The sequence below is a fragment of the Vicia villosa genome, linkage group LG5 (assembly GCF_029867415.1).
Source record: "Vicia villosa cultivar HV-30 ecotype Madison, WI linkage group LG5, Vvil1.0, whole genome shotgun sequence".
Classification (NCBI taxonomy): Eukaryota; Viridiplantae; Streptophyta; class Magnoliopsida; order Fabales; family Fabaceae; genus Vicia; species Vicia villosa.
In genome coordinates, this window is record NC_081184.1 from 66,987,602 (window position 1) to 67,007,402 (window position 19,801).

General features: G+C 34.8%; 1 protein-coding gene across 1 annotated transcript in view; it reads right to left on the bottom strand.

Annotated features, from left to right (window-relative positions):
* The window catches only part of LOC131604775 (uncharacterized), a 34,613-nt gene extending 34,405 nt beyond the window's left edge, over window positions 1-208 (bottom strand). Inside the window, exons 1-2 of the mRNA XM_058877195.1 lie at window positions 167-208; window positions 75-84 (exon numbers count right to left, since the gene is read on the bottom strand). Coding sequence (XP_058733178.1) covers window positions 75-84; window positions 167-208 — 52 coding nt within the window. The remainder of the gene's footprint in view (window positions 1-74; window positions 85-166) is intronic.
* Window positions 209-19,801: the final 19,593 nt, after the last annotated feature.

Consider the following 19,801-nt stretch of genomic DNA (forward strand, 5'->3'; position numbering starts at 1 on the left):
AAGAGCAGACATTTACCTCGAAGTTCTTCAAGGTCAATGTGTAAACTTGAGGCTTTGATCAGAAGTAGCGGTACCAGCATCATCCTACATTTACAAGGTAAAAATGTGAGCTTAATCATTAGAATTAGAATGTAAAGAAATGATTAAATGATGAAACCCAAAATACCTTGGTCGGAATGTTGTCTGGACTGGAGTTATGACTCTCCATAATTGGAATAGTGCTAGCGGCCTTCAAGGGTGAGTCCTCGGAAGACACCTTGTCACTCGAAGAGGTGAGCTTCGAAGTCCCAGATCCCTTTCCTTTGGCTGAAGGGGTAGCATCTTTTTGCTTTTTCTTTATCGTTTGTCTGGTGCGAGGAGGAGATTTATCTTCATCGTCTGAGTCGGCTGTTGGAGGAGTTTTTCGTTTCGAATGCGCTGGAGGCTTCGAGCTCTGAAGTGCATATTAAAACCAAGTGAGTGACATTCATTAAATTTTACAGGCTAAAATATAAGGTATCCATGTACCGTAGGTTTTTTGCTAGTGGTGACAGAATCACTCCCACTCGCCCTGGTATTCCTCGAAGTCCCAGAACCCTTTTGTACAGGGGCCTCCGTGATTTGTCTCTTTCGAGCAATGGCTGCGAACAAAATATCAATTAGTATTTCAAGGAAAAAAGGGGGAATTAGTCGAAGGATTATCTAAACCCCAACCTTCAGGCATTGGAGTCAAATTGCGAACATGCTCAATATCTCTATGAAGATGTCCTTTGAAAGTATCCAAGGTATGCTTAGTCGGGACCACTTGTTCAGCGCGTTTTTTAGTTTGTTCCTGAAGAATTTTCATAGGATTTCCACACACAAACCAATCTGGAAAAGGAGGACTTAAAGCCACACCAAAATCAGCACTTGGCAGTGGAGGAAATTTTGGAGGATTAAGTTTGAAAGCCACTTCATAACGCAGTTCTGGTCGAACAGACGGGGGCAATTTCAACTTATCCAGTTTAGCAGAAAACTTTTCACGTAAAGTAACCGCAGCCTCGCGAACGGTCCGACTAAGGTCATCAGGCCTATAGATAGTTTCAAAGAACTTTTGAAATGCTTGAATGTCTTTAATATGAGTCGAAGTACCTTTCTGGAAATTTTCCTGCACATCAGCAAAAGCTGCAGTTAGCTCCCGAGTAAGGTTGTCAGCATCGAAGATTTGCATAGAATAATATTCTGTCCACCATTGATGAAAATCTATAGTGGAATAAAAAGCAGGCTCGAAGGAAATAGGAGACAAAGTGGTGATGCCAACATATTGGGAGATTTTTTATTCATATTTATCTTCTGTCAGATGCGAAGTGTGTAGACACATGTGATTCCTTTTGTCATACAAACACTTCGGTTTGAGTTGAACCAGCCCAAATTGTCTTGAAACCAGATTCGGTTGATAGCAGAGGAGACAACAATGACTTTTTGGAGATCGAAGTCGGTGATATAACAGCTTTGGGGTGAGGAAAGCCTTCTAGATGGTCATAGATTCAGCTTGTTGATCAGGAGAAGTAGCTGGAAATTCTCGAGTAAACCATTTGGGACCCACCTTACGTTGTACGAATGGAGCCATCGAAGGAGTGAATTGATGACGTTCAGCGAACATCATCATGAATGCCAGGAAAGTTTCGCGAAGTTTGCCACTTTCTTCCTTTGGAGTTAGGTAAGCCAACCTGGTTCCTTCTACTGTTCGATCCTTTATGGTTTCGCTTTCTTCATCAATGACATTTTTATATGGGAGGTGATCCTCGAAAGTGGCATTAGGCCATAGTTGCAACAGCCAGAAAGGACCAGCGAAAAGAAGAGACCCTGTTTTGTAGTTCTTAACAAGGTCCGTTGCCTCACCAAGATTCTCATAAAGAAATCCTAGGATTAACTGGCCTAGGTTTAACTTTATCCCAGCATTTAGCTGGTTAGCCATGCAAAGATATCTTTTTGCTACTTGTATAGACATAGAGCAAAAGACACACCTCGAGAGCCAAAGTGCTAGAAACGCTATGTGTTCTTCGTCAGAAACGTTTGGGTCCGTTTCATTATGGTATTGTTGAATGAAGGCAGTATAGGTGATTGTGGCTTCGTTAAAATTAATGGTGTCAGTATCCATGAAATTAGGGTCGAAGGTTTCCCCAGTTGGTCGAAGCCCTGTAATGGCAGCTACATCGAAGAGGGTAGGGGTAACCATCCCGCATGGAAGGTGAAAAGTATTGTGAGAAGCATCCCAGAAGTAAACTGACGCTACTAACATGGTTTGGTTATATTCTAAACCTGTTTTGGAAAATTGGATTAAATCGTAAATCCCTAGTTGTTTCCAGAAAGGTGCTTTTTGCTTTTCTACCTTCGTTAGCCAAGTATAATACAGGTCAGGATCCTTTGCTAATGGGATTGACCTAAAGACTTTCACAAAATTGGTTACATAGTTTAACCTAATTTTTTCTAAGGCCAAAGGAGTTCCAATTGAGGTTTCTGTTGGGCTATCAGGGTTTGCTGAGACTGGGTGGCCTTCATCGTCTATCTTATTCTTACTAACTAAAGGCCTAGTTTTATAATAAGCAGGAAATAATTTGTTCAAAGCGGAGTTATTTTCTCCTGGTAAAGGACCCATGAAGGCATGAGTTTTTCCAGAAAGTTCAAAAGGAATGATTACCTGAGAAGCATAGATGTCGCGCGCCTCTGCAGTGTTTAGATTTGGTATGTGTTCTTGATCCCCTGTCTGCATAGGGTTTTGAAGTTTTAGAACAGGTTGAAGAACATTTGAAGAAGACGCCATGGGTAAATTTGATTTGGGAAATGGGTTTGAATGTCACCGAAGATGTTCTTTTCTGTGAAGAGAATGAGGAGATAGAAGTGAAAGTTATATGAAGGTGGAGGTTCAAGTATTTAAAGGTTTAACGGAAACCCTTTCAAATCTTTTGGGTAAAAGCCAAGAGACACGCGGCAGGCGTTGATTTAATCCAACAGCGGTCGAATAATTATTAGCTGTACTCCTAGCATATAGGAGTAATGATCATGAAGTAAGACCAGAACGTGGGAACGTAAGTTATGAGAAGACATCTTTGAAAATGACAAGACGTTTTGGAAACAGAGTCATAAATGATTATGACGTCAGTCAATAGTCTTGGAACTCTAAGAAGTAAGTAAAACGAAATCTTATTATAACAAGAAACGCCTATTTCTCTTGTTTTCGAAACAGGCATTTATTGGGGGCAATTTGTTAGCTGAAGATTTCGTTTGGGAAGAATATCTTTCGAAGGTTGAAATTCGAAGGAAGATGGTTACTGATGACCATCTTTGGGATCAAAAATGGCTACTGATGGCCATGTTCGAGGATGTTGGTTTAAGTTGGAATGAAGATAGTTCGTATTGAAGCTAAGTTCGAAAAGAATTATCTTTGGAGACTTAGACGTTTTTTACGAAGATATGCAAAGTACTGAAGCTTAGCGTATTTTCGTGGTATTATTGATTCTGATTACTTTGCCACGCGTCGAAAGAGGATTCAGGCGGGATGATTTAAATTTCGAAGTAGTTTATGTGACCGCACGAAGACAGATGGCATCCCTAGATTTTCTGCGGGTAACGTGGCATTAGATTAGTGTAAGACCGTTAGGGTCGAAACTAGTATAAATAAGTGTCTTAATGTTAGGATTCCGTGTGTTCATTTTGTACAAATCACTCACATATTGCTCAAGTATCAAGTGTTAAGAGAACGAGTTTCGCTGAGAAATGTACGTATGACACCAACATAATTTTAAATACCTTTGTATCTTTCGTTATTCAAGTATCTTTTGATATTATTGCATTTCGTTAACTTCCTTCCATTTACATTCCTGCACTCTTTATTTTCGTTCTATTTAGTTTCGAAGCATTTAAGTTTATGTACTTTAAGATTCTTGCACTTTACAGTTTTGTCTTATATTTTATCTTTATTTTATCTTTCGCTGATGTTGTATTTACGTGTATAACAAGGTGATTGTTAATCTTTATTTCTTTGATTAAGCATTTCTTATTTCGAGACAAGCCAACCATAGATATGATTCGAACTATCATGAATAACAACCTTTTTGACTATGTCCTAGGATCAATCTAGTCCATCCTGCGAGTAACAAAATCATATTTATTATAGTTTGGAAGACTAGCGGTTGTTTACCAGAAATCACCGTAAACAGTGTGTCACGCTTTTGATTCACCAAAGGATAGTAACAGTTATTGAGCTACCCACGATCTCCTAGTTCCTAGGAGTATCATGATTGCTGAAGGTCTGCACGCAAGGTCTGAAAAGACTTTTTGGAGCGGTTAATTCGAATTAGTATATATAGGAGTCTTAGCGTTTAGATTCGGGGTGTTTATTTTGTACAAAATCTTAATAAGTTACTCAAAGTACATGTGTGTGAGAAACGAGTCAATATGAGAATGTACGTATAAAAACACCATTTTAACATTCCTTTTTTACAAGTTTTATTCAATTTTCTCATTTCTAGAAATTTATATTATTGTCATTTACATTATTGCAATTTACCTTTCAATTGCTTTTACATTGTTTATTTTACAAGTTACAATGTTATCTTAAACGAAGTCTGCATAGGTTAGACGAGTTCCAAAATAAGAACTTAATTCATGTCGAATTGTTCTTTCTTTTCTATGAGAATAATTGAAATATAAGAGCACATGTCCTAGGATCAATCTAGTTGATCTTATGAGTAACCAAAAGCTTTTAACTTTTGGAAGACTAGCGCTAGTTTACCAATTTTCCCGATAAACAGTGACATATAGGCGTCACCCCTCCTGATGGATGTCATTCTACCACCCTTGTTAGGCCCTTTACAAATATATCACTACAACTCCTTATGTGTGTCAAGCATTATATTAGATAAGAGCTATAAATAAAATAACTTTGATGTTACAATGTTCAGTAAAATATTTGACATATTGTTGAAATATAAACATTTAAAACTATCGAAACACAATAGATTGAAATTTTGAAAAGATCAATATGTTGTATATGGTGAATATCTTGAGTTCCGTTGCTTAATTAATAAAATTTGTTATGTGATCCTCCAAAATAAAGTGTTATGTATCTGATTGTTGTCGTGTTATGTTGAAATGTGACATCTCATGTTTGTTAGAAAAATTTTGAAACTCTGATTTTATTATAAATGTCGGGTAGAAAATGGGGTGTTACATTAGTGGTATCAGAGCAGGTCGGTCCGGCCGGCCAAGTTGTCTAATGTTGTTTATCTCTTAGTGCACGACAAGTGCGGGAACACTGTCGGTACTTGTTTGTTTTGTTTACAGGAGTTGTCAATGATAAGTGGGGGAGAAGCTTTGCTTCTCGGATATGTTTCAGTTGCAAGTTTGCGAAGAGAATTGTTGTCTTGGTGTTTCGGAAATTGAATTTCGGCAAAAGGATGCCTCTCTCGAGTTATACGAAATTTGGGAGCATGGGATATGTTAAGATTTGTTTGGAATATGTTTAAGTAGAAGAGAAATGAGTTTCAGAGTAAAGTTTCCGTAAGCGAATCGCAGGAAAATTCAGAATTATTGTGGAACTTCAAAAATTCATAACTTGAGTTCCGGACGTCGGATTTGAGTCCGGTTTGAAGTATTGGAAAGCTAACGAGATGAAATTTATTTTAAAAATTGTCTCATAAGCTGTAGCAGACTTATTTGTCAAGGGATGCTGTTGGGAGAAGGTGCAGTTTGTTGTTAAGTTTGCCTTTGGAATTAGACTTGTTTTTTTTTAAAGCAGATGTTTTAAGTTGGAAAGTTATTGGATAATGATGTTGTAGGTGCCTTGAGTACAAGTTCTAAAAGAGTGCTATTATAGTTGGTAACGATGGTTTATACTCCATTATGGTTGTCGGTTGTCTATTGACAAATTGAGGAACTCATCACCCTTAATCTCTTGTTGATATTAGACGAGACCGTGTTGGATGTTATAAATTTGTCTTGCTATATTAATGGTGTATAAAGGAAGTGATGTTATGTTGCAAAGGTGTTGAAGAATAGCATGTGTGAATTGGATATTAAATTATATTGAGCTGTTATTATGTCAGTAAATTTGTGGTTGAAGTCTTGCTAAGTTCGAAGTTTAAGGATCAGAAAGTTGGATACGAGGTTCGCGTTAAGGATGGTAGTATCGAACAGATTTTCGAGGACGGAAATATTATAAGTGGGGGAGAGTTGTAACGCCACGATAATTTAATTAAATTATTGCGGAATTTAATTATTAAAGGTGTCGAAGTTGGGAATTTTTGCCTTATTACTAAGAAGTATTATTTAAATTGATGGATTGATGAAGTTGTAGAAAATAATATTATAAATAATATTATTTAATTATATGAGAGTAATTAAGTGGACTTAGTTGGTCGTGTCGGAAAAAGTAAAAGTGGGAGTATGCAAATATTAGGCCAAACAAGAATATTATTATTATTATTATTATTATTATTATTATTATTATTATTTGGAATAAGTTGAATAAAAAGAAATATCAGTTTTTGGTTGTTAGTAAACAAAAGAAAGGTTTTGAAGGAAGAAAAATAAGGATTGGGAGGAGAAAAAGAGATCGTGGAAAAATTGTTGCGAAGAAAAAGGGAAAATAGGCAAAGAACAAAGATTCGACCGGTGGAATAGAGCGATCTTCAATCCAAGGTAAGGGTGGGGTTCTTTCCCTATAACCGGGTATATGATGAATAGTATGTGGGATTGGGTTGTTGAAATTATTGCCGTCTGTGGCTGTGTTGTTGTTGTGATGCGGTAAAATTGATATGGAAAATTGATTAATTTAATTGGTAAATTTGGTGAGTAATAGGCTATTAAACTAGTAGTATAATTGAGAAATATTTTGGGGATATATGGCCGATAATTAAAGGTATTTGACCCTTTTGAAATGATTTTATTATTACTTGAGTCAGACCATTAATCAATTAATTTCATAAGAACTGTAAGTAGAGTAAATTAATAGTTGAATATATGCTAGATGAATTAATTATATTATGTTGAAAAGTTTTTATTATAATTTGTTGATCAGTGTTATAATAATATTTTGAAAATTTGTTATTAATAATTGTTGATGAGTTGCAGCTATATTATGTTGAAAAGTTGTTATTATAATTTGTTGATGAGTATTAATATAATATGTTGAAAAGTTGTTATTATAAATTGTTGATGAGTTGCTGCTATATTATGTTGAAAAGTTGTTATTATAATTGTTGATGAGTTGCTGTTATAATATATTGAAAAGTTGTTATTATAATTTGTTGATAAATTGCCGTTATAATATGTTGAAAAGTTGCTATCATAATTTGTTGATGAGTAGACCGTTAAATATATTTCGGTAAATGATTAGGTTGTTTGTTGTTGATTAATATTGTTGTAATACGTGGTTGTTGATGTATGTTGTTGTTGTTGACATGTTGATATAAGTTATAGGCCTTTGGCCAACTTTGAAATGTGATGAGTGTCTTTATTTATTGGCACATCATTGAAGAAGTTGTTGAGTTGTTACTACGTTGTTAATATTGATGTTGAAATTGTTGTGGATTTGATTTGATGTGTATTTAAGTTTTGTAGATGATTTCCCTTGTTGATGCATTCATAGCATGTCATTATTATGTTGGCCTGAAATTATGGCACCCATGTTGGCCTGAAATAATGGCACCCACGTTGGCCTAGATTGGCAAATTAGCGACGAAGGCTTATGCCTTGATGCCTCTATTAATTGGCAAGACTTTTACGTTGGGAGTTCAGCTCCTATGGTACCACATGCATAAGCATTGCATAGAGTCACATGGTTGAATTGTGTTATTTTAATGAGTTTTTGTTATATTTGGTTGATATTTTTGAGTTGAAAAGTGTTGCCCTAAAATGTTGTGGGGCGTGGTTTTATGTTTTGATGAGTTGTCTTTCCTTGTGTTGTATTTGAATTGATGTGTATATATTTTGGTGAGTTGTTATTATAATATGTTGATGATTATGTGGTTAAATGTGTAGCTCTAAACTGTTTGTGAGGCATGATTTTTTATAATTCGATCTAATATATTATATATCATCAAACTGTTTATATGGTTTGAGAATCTCACCCCTTCTGTTGTAATATTGCCCTCTGTTGGTAACGGCAGGTGGATTAAGAATAAAGACTTAGTTGCTGTTAGTCCAAGTTGGTTCAGTCGCTCTGATACGTAGGACTCGTGGGATACTTAGTTGTTTATGTTGCTCGTTCCTTGTTGACTTATTTATGATAATTAAAGATTGAAATTAATAAGTACAATGCTGTTTAAGATGTTGTTATTAAACGAAGATCAATATGTTGTATATGGTGAATATCTTGAGTTCTGTTGCTTAATTAATAAATGTTGTTATGTGATCCTCCAAAATAAAGTGTTATGTATCTGATTGTTTTCGTGTTATGTTGGAATGTGACATCTCATGTTTGTTGGAAAAATTTTGAAACTCTGATTTTATTAGAAATGCCGGGTAGAAAATGAGGTGTTACATTAGTTGTATCAGAGCAGGTCGGTCCGTCCAGCCAAGTATTCTAATGTTGTTTATCCCTTAGTGCGCGGCAAGTGTGGGTACACTGTCGGTACTTGTTTGTTTTGTTTACAGGAGTTGTCGAAGATAAGTGGGGGAGAAGCTTTGCTTCTCGGATATGTTTCAGTTGCAAGTTTGCGAAGAGAATTGTTGTCTTGGTGTTTCGAAAATTGAATTTCGGCAAAAGGATGCCTCTCTCGAGTTATACGGAATTTGGGAGCATGGGATATGTTAAGAGTTGTTTGGAATATGTTTAAGAAGAAGAGAAATGAGTTTCAGAGTAAAGTTTCCGTAAGCGAATCGCAGGAAAATTCAGAATTATTGTGGAACTTCAAAAATTTATAACTTGAGTTCCGGACGTCGGATTTGAGTCCGGTTTGAAGTATTGGAAAGCTAACGAGATGAAATTTATTTTAAAAATTGTTTCAGCAACTGTAGCAGACTTATTTGTCAAGGGATGTTGTTGGGAGAAGGTGCAGTTTGTTGTTAAGTTTGCCTTTGGAATTATACTTGTTTTTTTTTTTTGGAAAGCAGATGTTTTAAGTTGGAAAATTATTGGATGATGATGTTGTAGGTGACTTGAGTACAAGTTCTAAAAGAGTGCTATTCTAGTTGGTAACGATGGTTTATACTCCATTATGATTGTCGGTTGTCTATTGACAAATTGAGGAACTCATCACCCTTAATCTCTTGTTGAAAGTAGACGAGATCGTGTTGGATGTTATAAATTTGTCTTGCTATATTAATGGTGTATAAGGAAATGATGTTATGTCGCAAAGGTGTTGGAGAATAGCATGTTTGAATTGGATATTAAATTATATTGAGTTGCTATTATGTCAGTAAATTTGTGGTTGAGGTCTTGCTAAGTTCGAAGTTTGAGGATCAGAAAGTTTGATACGAGGTTCGCTTTAAGGATGGTAGTATTGAACATATTTTCGCGGACGAAAATATTATAAGTGGGGGAGAGTTGCAACGCCCTGATAATTTAATTAATTATTTAATTAAATTATTGCAGAATTTAATTATTAAAGGTGTCGAAGTTGGGAATTTTTGGCTTATTACTAAGAAGTAATATTTAAATTGATGGATTGATGAAGTTGTAGAAAATAATATTATAAATAATATTATTTAATTATATGAGAGTAATTAAGTGGACTTAGTTGGTCGTGTCGGAAAAAGTAAAAGTGGGAGTATGCAAATATTAGGCCCAACAAGAGCATTATTATTATTATTATTTGGATTCAGTTGAATAAAAAGAAATATCAATTTTTGGTTGTCAGTAAACAAAGGAAAGATTTTGAAGGAAGAAAAATAAGGATTGGGAGGAGAAAAAGAGATCGTGGAAAAATTGTTGTAAAGAAAAAGGGAAAATAGGCAAAGAACAAAGATTCGACCGGTGGAATAGAGCGATCTTCAATCCAAGGTAAGGGTGGGGTTCTTGCCCTATAACCGGGTATATGATGAATAGTATATGGGATTGGGTTGTTGAAATTATTGCCGTCTGTGGCTGTGTTGTTGTTGTAATGCGGTAAAATTGATATGGAAAATTGATCCTGTTAATGTTAATTTAATTGGTAATTTTGGTGAGTAATAGGTTATTAAATTAGTAGTATAATTGAGAAATATTTTGGGGATATATGGCAGATAATTAAAGGTTTTTGACCCTTTTGAAATGATTTTATTATTACTTGAGTCAGACCATTAACCAATTAATTTCATAAGAACTGTCAGTAGAGTAAATTAATAGTTGAATATATGCTAGATGAATTAATTATATTATGTTGAAAAGTTGTTATTATAATTTGTGGATGAGTGTTATTATAATATTTTGAAAATTTGTTATTAATAATTGTTGATGAGTTGCAGCTATATTATGTTGAAAAGTTGTTATTATAATTTGTTGATGAGTATTATTATAATATGTTGAAAAGTTGTTATTATAAATTGTTGATGAGTTGCTGCTATATTATGTTGAAAAGTTGTTATTATAATTGTTGATGAGTTGTTGTTATAATATATTGAAAAGTTGTTATTATAATTTGTTGATAAATTGTCGTTATAATATGTTGAAAAGTTGCTATTATAATTTGTTAATGAGTATACCGTTAAATATATTTCGGTAAATGATTAGGTTGTTTGTTGTTGATTAATGTTGTTATAATACGTGGTTGTTGATGTATATTGTTGTTGTTGTTGACATGTACATATAAGTTATAGGCCTTTGGCCAACTTTGAAATGTGATGAGTGCCTTTATTTATTGGCACAACATTGAAGAAGATGTTGAGTTGTTACTACGTTGTTAATATTGATGTTGAAATTGTTGTGGATTTGATTTGATGTGTATTTAAGTTTTGTAGATGATTTCCCTTGTTGATGCATTCATAGCATGTCATTAATATGTTGGCCTGAAATTATGGCACCCATGTTGGCCTGAAATTATGGCACCCACGTTGGCCTGGATTGGCAAATTAGCGACGAATGCTTATGCCTTGATGCCTCTATTAATTGGCAAGATTTTTACGTTGGGAGTTCAGCTCCTCTGGTACACATGAATAAGCATTGCATAGAGTCACATGGTTGAATTGTGTTATTTTAATGAGTTTTTGTTATATTTGGTTGATATTTTTGAGTTGAAAAGTGTTGCCCTAAAATGTTGAGAGGCGTGGTTTTATGCCTTGATGAGTTGTCTTTCCTTGTGTTGTATTTGAATTGATGTGTATATATTTTGGTGAGTTGTTATTATAACATGTTGATGATTATGTGGTTAAATGTGTAGCTCTAAAATGTTTGCGAGGCATGATTTTATATAATTCGATCTAATATATTATATATCATCAACCTGTTTATATGGTTTGAGAATCTCACCCCTTCTGTTGTAATGTTGCCCTCTGTTGGTAACGGCAGGTGGATCAAGAATAAAGACTTAGTTGCTGTTAGTCCAAGTTGGTTCAGTCGCTCGGATACGTAGCACTCGGGGGATACTTAGTTGTTTATGTTGCTCGTTCCTTGTTGAATTATTTATGATAATTAAAGATTGAAATTAGTAAGTACAATGTTGTTTAAGTAGTTGTTATTAAACGAAGATCAATATGTTGTATATGGTGAATATCTTGAGTTCTGTTGCTTAATTAATAAAAGTTGTTATGTGATCCTCCAAAATAAAGTGTTATGTATCTGATTGTTTTCATGTTATGTTGGAATGTGACATCTCATGTTTGTTGGAAAAATTTTGAAACTCTGATTTTATTAGAAATGTCAGGTAGAAAATGAGGTGTTACATTAGTTGTATCAGAACAGGTCGGTTCGTCCAGCCAAGTTTTCTAATGTTGTTTTTCCCTTAGTGCGCGGCAAGTGTGGGTACACTGTCGGTACTTGTCTGTTTTGTTTACAGGAGTTGTCGAAGATAAGTGGGGGAGAAGCTTTGCTTCTCGGATATGTTTCAGTTGCAAGTTTGCGAAGAGAATTGTTGTCTTGGTGTTTCGAAAATTGAATTTCGGCAAAAGGATGCCTCTCTCGAGTTATACAGAATTTGGGAGCATGGGATATGTTAAGAGTTTTTTGGAATATGTTTAAGTAGAAGAGAACTGAGTTTCAGAGTAAGGTTTCCGTAAGCGAATCGCAGGAAAATTCAGAATTATTGTGGAACTTCAAAATTTTATAACTTGAGTTCCGGACGTCGGATTTGAGTTCGGTTTGAAGTATTGGAAAGCTAAAGAGATGAAATTTATTTTAAAAATTGTTTCAGCAACTGTAGCAGACTTATTTGTCAAGGGATGTTGTTGGGAGAAGGTGCAGTTTGTTGTTAAATTTGCCTTTGGAATTATACTTGTTTTTTTGGAAAGCAGATGTTTTAAGTTGGAAAATTATTGGATGATGATGTTGTAGGTGACTTGAGTACAAGTTCTAAAAGAGTGCTATTATAGTTGGTAACGATGGTTTATACTCCATTATGATTGTCGGTTGTCTATTGACAAATTGAGGAACTCATCACCCTTAATCTCTTGTTGATAGTAGACGAGATCGTGTTGGATGTTATAAATTTGTCTTGCTATATTAATGGTGTATAAAGGAAATGATGTTATGTCGCAAAGGTGTTGGAGAATAGCATGTGTGAATTGAATATTAAATTATATTGAGTTGTTATTATGTCAGTAAATTTGTAGTTGAAGTCTTGCTAAGTTCGAAGTTTGAGGATCAGAAAGTTGGATACGAGGTTCGCTTTAAGGATGGTAGTATTGAACATATTTTCGCGGACGAAAATATTATAAGTGGGGAAGAGTTGTAACGCCCTGATATTTAATTAATTATTTAATTAAATTATTGCAGAATTTAATTATTAAAGGTGTCGAAGTTTGGAATTTTTGGCTTATTACTAAGAAGTAATATTTAAATTGATGGATTGATGAAGTTGTAGAAAATAATAGTATAAATAATATTATTTAATTATATGAGAGTAATTAAGTGGACTTAGTTGGTCGTGTCGGAAAAAGTAAATGTGGGAGTATTCAAATATTAGGCCCAACAAGAGCATTATTATTATTATTATTATTTGGATTAAGTTGAATAAAAAGAAATATCAGTTTTTGGTTGTCTGTAAACAAAGGAAAGGTTTTGAAGGAAGAAAAATAAGGATAGGGAGGAGAAAAAGAGATCGTGGAAAAATTGTTGTAAAGAAAAAGGGAAAATAGGCAAAGAACAAAGATTCGACCGGTGGAATAGAGCGATCTTCAATCCAAGGTAAGGGTGGGGTTCTTGCCCTATAACCGGGTATATGATGAATAGTATGTGGGATTGGGTTGTTGAAATTATTGCCGTCTGTGGCCGTGTTGTTGTTGTAATGCGGTAAAATTGATATGGAAAATTGATCCTGTTAATGTTAATTTAATTGGTAAATTTGGTGAGTAATAGGCTATTAAATTAGTAGTATAATTGAGAAATATTTTGGGGATATATGGCAGATAATTAAAGGTATTTGACCCTTTTGAAATGATTTTGTTATTACTTGAGTCAGACCATTAACCAATTAATTTCATAAGAACTGTCAGTAGAGTAAATTAATAGTTGAATATATGCTAGGTGAATTAATTATATTATGTTGAAAAGTTGTTATTATAATTTGTCGATGAGTGTTATTATAATATTTTGAAAATTTGTTATTAATAATTGTTGATGAGTTGCAGCTATATTATGTTGAAAAGTTGTTATTATAATTTGTTGATGACTATTATTATAATATGTTGAAAAGTTGTTATTATAAATTGTTGATGAGTTGCTGCTATATTATGTTGAAAAGTTGTTATTATAATTGTTGATGAGTTGCTGTTATAATATATTGAAAAGTTGTTATTATAATTTGTTGATAAATTGCCGTTATAATATGTTGAAAAGTTGCTATTATAATTTGTTAATGAGTAGACCGTTAAATATATTTAGGTAAATGATTAGGTTGTTTGTTGTTGATTAATGTTGTTATAATACGTGGTTGTTGATGTATGTTGTTGTTGTTGTTGACATGTTGATATAAGTTATAGGCCTTTGGCCAACTTTGAAATGTGATGAGTGCCTTTATTTATTAGCACAACATTGAAGAAGATGTTGAGTTGTTACTACGTTGTTAATATTGATGTTGAAATTGTTGTGGATTTGATTTGATGTGTATTTAAGTTTTGTAGATGATTTCCCTTGTTGATGCATTCATAGCATGTCATTATTATGTTGGCCTGAAATTATGGCACCCATGTTGGCCTGAAATTATGGCACCCACGTTGGCCTGGATTGGCAAATTAGCGACGAATGCTTATGCCTTGATGCCTCTATTAATTGGCAAGATTTTTACGTTGGGAGTTCAGCTCCTATGGTACACATGAATAAGCATTGCATAGAGTCACATGGTTGAATTGTGTTATTTTAATGAGTTTTTGTTATATTTAGTTGATATTTTTGAGTTGAAAAGTGTTGCCCTAAAATGTTGTGAGGCGTGGTTTTATGCCTTGATGAGTTGTCTTTCCTAGTGTTGTATTTGAATTGATGTGTATATATTTTGGTGAGTTGTTATTATAACATGTTGATGATTATGTGGTTAAATGTGTAGCTCTAAAATGTTTGCGAGGCATGATTTTATATAATTCGATCTAATATATTATATATCATCAACCTGTTTATATGGTTTGAGAATCTCACCCCTTCTGTTGTAATGTTGCCCTTTGTTGGTAACGGCAGGTGGATCAAGAATAAAGACTTAGTTGTTGTTAGTCCAAGTTGGTTCAGTCGCTCTGATACGTAGCACTCGGGGGATACTTAGTTGTTTATGTTGCTCGTTCCTTGTTGACTTATTTATGATAATTAAATATTGAAATTAATAAGTGCAATGCTGTTTAAGTAGTTGTCATTAAACGAAGATCAATATGTTGTATATGGTGAATATCTTGAGTTCCGTTGCTTAATTAATAAAAGTTGTTATGTGATCCTCTAAAATAAAGTGTTATGTATCTGATTGTTTTCGTGTTATGTTGGAATGTGACATCTCATGTTTGTTGGAAAAACTTTGAAACTCTGATTTTATTAGAAATGCCGGGTAGAAAATGAGGTGTTACATTAGTTGTATCAGAGCAGGTCGGTCCGTCCAGCCAAGTTTTCTAATGTTGTTTTTCCCTTAGTGCGCGACAAGTGTGGGTACACTGTCGATACTTGTCTGTTTTGTTTACAGGAGTTGTCGAAGATAAGTGGGGGAGAAGCTTTGCTTCTCGGATATGTTTCAGTTGCAAGTTTGCGAAGAGAATTGTTGTCTTGGTGTTTCGGAAATTGAATTTCGGCAAAAGGATGCCTCTCTCGAGTTATACAGAATTTGGAAGCATGGGATATGTTAAGAGTTTTTTGGAATATGTTTAAGTAGAAGAGAACTGAGTTTCAGAGTAAAGTTTCCGTAAGCCAATCGCAGGAAAATTCAGAATTATTGTGGAACTTCAAAATTTTATAACTTGAGTTCCGGACGTCGGATTTGAGTTCAGTTTGAAGTATTGGAAAGCTAACGAGATGAAATTTATTTTAAAAATTGTTTCAGCAACTGTAGCAGACTTATTTGTCAAGGGATGTTGTTGGGAGAAGGTGCAGTGTGTTGTTAAATTTGCCTTTGGAATTATACTTGTTTTTTTGGAAAGCAGATGTTTTAAGTTGGAAAATTATTGGATGATGATGTTGTAGGTGACTTGAGTACAAGTTCTAAAAGAGTTCTATTATAGTTGGTAACTGTGGTGGTCGTTTTCTTTTACCTCCCCGTTTCACTTGGGAGGACGGCACGCTAAACCCTTCACGCGAAATTTGGAAGGAGAATGCGCCCGTGGTGGGATGAATTTTGTTTCAGTTCTTCCTACGATATCACACGAACTTTCTAATTTGTCCTACGAGTAGGAAAGGGGAAAAAAGATCTCAACTAAACCCTAGGAGTTTGCTAAGTGTGGGGATTTCACCTAGACTAGAAATTCTGGAGTCCGGGGGGTCGGTTATACATAGGGAAGTGTTTAAACACCCTACATATCTGTAGTACTCTACAGGAACCTTCTCTGTGTCATTTGTGATTGTGTTTATTGCTAATGATTGGGAAAGTTTCTCCTTTGTATTAGGAGAAGGAATTGAATTGATTTAAAGAAAGACAGACATATAGACAGACTGACTATTTTTAGTATTTTATTAGCTCGCTGAGATTCCTTGTGAACCTCATGCCTACATATCCCTAGTGGAAGTCAGAGCTTAATGTAGTTCGGGGAACTAACTAGGGAAATTAATTGTTTTTGGTGCCTTGCTTAAAGCTCAAGGTTGAAGCTTGGAATTAAATCTCTGTTTACAGTAAAGAGACATGAAATCATCTCTACAGAGAGGTATTTGTACTATTCTACCACAAACATTTAAAGGAGTGACAGAATAACTGAATTCATTTCATTCAAGAGGGGGACCTTACTTGTGTATGTGCAAGTATACCAGTCAAATGCCTCTTAAATGAAAGAAAGATGCTCATCCAAATTAGGGAAAGTTACCACATGTCTGGGTTTTACTGCCAGCTCATGCCTTTCAAAATCCTAAATGGGAGACTTGATTAAAATTGAAATGAAATGTTTGTTTGTTTGAATGTGGTAGAGTAGTAAAAATATCTCTCTATAGAGATAAGCTATGTCTATCTACTGTATAAAAGATTTGACTTTAGCTGGCTTGTATGAGGCCCAAGCTTGAGGCTTTTTGATTGATTTATTAATTATTATTGATTCTGGGAGATGACTCCACTGGGGATTAATTACAGGGTATTTTAGTGTTCTGTACAAAGCCCAGAATTGAGGCTGACTCTACTTAGGGAGACTCTATTTATGTGCCTTGTACAAAGCCCAAGGTTGTGGCTGACTGTTGAGGATAATTGAATGAATGACTCTATTTTATGTGCCTTGTACAAAGCCCAAGGTTGTGGCTAACTCTAGCTAGGGAAAACATTATTTTCTGCCTTGTACAAAGCCCAAGGTTGTGGCGGACTCTTAAATGAGTTAAGTATGGATGACTATATGGGGAAAGATCCTAAGTGTTAGGAATCTTTGACACATGAAAGATATGGTTTATCTGCCTTGTACAAAGCCCAAGGTTGTGGCTACTGAGTGATGAAGGACTCACTGGGGAGACTCTATTATCTGCCTTGTACAATGCCCAAGGTTGAGGCTGACTCTTGACAGGGGAGTTTTATTGTTTGGGTGCCTTGTATGAAGCCCAAGGTTGAGGCTAACTGTTTTTGTTGGTTTTGACTCTACTGAGGAGGTTTTATTTATTAAAAGACTGTTTTTCTTTGGAAGCTAACCCTTTCCAGGGATTTTGACTCAGCTGGTGAATTTGTCTGTTAAAAGACTGACTTTATCATGTTTTTTGGAGGCTGACCCTTTCCAGGGGTTTTTTAATTAAAATGAAGGAATGTGTGGAAGCTAACCCTTTCCAGGGATTTGACATTTTAGACAGATGTTGGAGGCTAACCCTTTCCAGGGGATTTTGTTAATATGAATGGCAGAAAGATTATCTAGTGGAGACTTCTTATTTAAAGCCCAAGATGAAGGCTGACTCAATGCTGAGGATGATCAAACATGGATCCTAGACTCTGCTAAGGAAGATTGATGAAAATAAGGGTGACAGAGACTGTCCATGTCTCTCATTCCAAAAAGTGTACTCAATGCAAAATTGAGACAAACTTAGCTTGTTTAAAGTCTGGTTTAAATTGGAAGAAACTCACCAGGGTAGGCTAAAAGGTAACTAAAGACCTGTTCCTATGTTTATAAGAAACCTGATGGGTCCTTGTATACAAGCTCAAGAGGAAGCTGGAAATGCTTTTAAGAAGCCTGTGGGTCCTTGTACAAAGCCCAAGAGGAGGCTAATCGAGGGTCCTTGTTATAGCACAAGAGAAAGCTATGTAGTTTTGAACTTATTTTGGCTCTAAGCAAATGGGTAAGAGGTTTCACCGGGAATAATTCCTCTTTGGGTGGATGTGTCCTATTATTTGGATTCTAAGGTTTTTGCCAAGATGTTTCACCGGGAATAATTCATCTTGGGGGTTTGAACTACAGATCTCTAATTAGGAAAGAGCCTTCACCGGGAAGACATTCTCAATCCTAGGCCATATTCCTATAATATATATATAGTTTAACTGTCCTAAGGTTTATACTCAAACGTAGTTCTAAACTAATATATGCACAGTTTATATTTGACAGTAATTTAAATAAAGACTGTAAATTGAAAGCTTGTAAAGCCTAACCTGGATGGAGTGGAGGCCATTGAAGAAGTATGTACAGAGCCTCAACAGTAATTGGTGGATAACAGTTGAATATATATATGATAAAGAGTTAATGGTTTTTGAAAACAGAAGAAGTGAAGATGGACAAAGGTCACATAGGTATCTGAAGAGTTTCACCGGGAATAATGCCCTTCAAATACCAGAAGAATGTTTTGAAAACAGAAAGAAGATTTTGAAAATACAGTTTTGAAAACAAGCTAAGAAGAGATGGTTTTTGGGACTTACACTCTATTAGAGGCCCAGTACTTTACAGTACTGGTGTAAAAGCAATTTGAAAATGATTTGGAATGATACAAGGTTTTGTTGTTTGGAAACCTTAACCATTTGATTTTATCAGAGATTGAAAACAATTTTGAAAATTGACAAAAAGTCAACTTAATTAGGGTAAAAATAAAGACTTTTTAACTAATTAAGACCTACACAATTAGGGTTTTATCAAAAAAATATTTACAAATTGATTAGGTTAAAATAAAGTGATAATATATATATTTAAAGCATTTAAGAAAACACTTAAAAACATACTATTTTAAACCTAATTAAAATTCAAGAAATACATAATATTTTTATGATTTTTTTGATTATTCACAAAATAGGTATATTAAATGATAAGTGTGTGAAAAATGAAGTGAAAATAAATTAATTTGATAGGTTAAATAAATATGTGAAGTTTTGTGAGAAAATGAAAGAAATTGTGTGTAAAAAAATAGTTTTGGCCCTTGGAGGGTTTGAACCCACGCCCTCTAGGCCACACACTCAAAACAAACACCACTGAGCCAACGCGCGTGTGGTGATAGTGACTTGCCTTCATTTGGTTATGTTTCAAAACAAGTTGTAAATCCTTGAAAAATAAAAGAATCAAAAAGTCTGGGGCGAGGGGGATTCGAACCCCAGACTTGAGGCATGATGATACTAAGGGCGTATGGGAGGCCACTAGGGCAAGTTTGTTCAGTCGTTAAGGGAACGCCTATCATTAAAAATAAAACAAACTTTGCTCAGAGATTTGAAAAATGGCGCCACCCTCCATCTTCGTCTTCAACCTCAAGCTCCATCAATTCAAATTTCTGAACTCTCTCAACTCTCAACCATTTGCAATGATGTAAACATGAAACTTGCTCTAAATTCACTCACGATTCTAAATATGTAACTAACATGAATTAATATTAACTACATCTAACTAATTTACCAGAAATCGTGAAGAACCCTAAAATTTCAAAATCAAATTAAATACTGCAAGATAAATGGATGATGATAGAGGGTTTTCAATCCTCTGATGATGCTGAACAAGATAGAATCGAGCTATTTCACAAAGAGTACTTAAATTAGAGAAGTGAGGTTCAGGAACTTACCTCTGAAAATGGAGGTCGTGAGGATGATTGAGAGCACCTGGGCTTGAATGAATGATCTCAATAGCTTCCCTGAGACTCAACGATGCTAACTGAATGCTTATT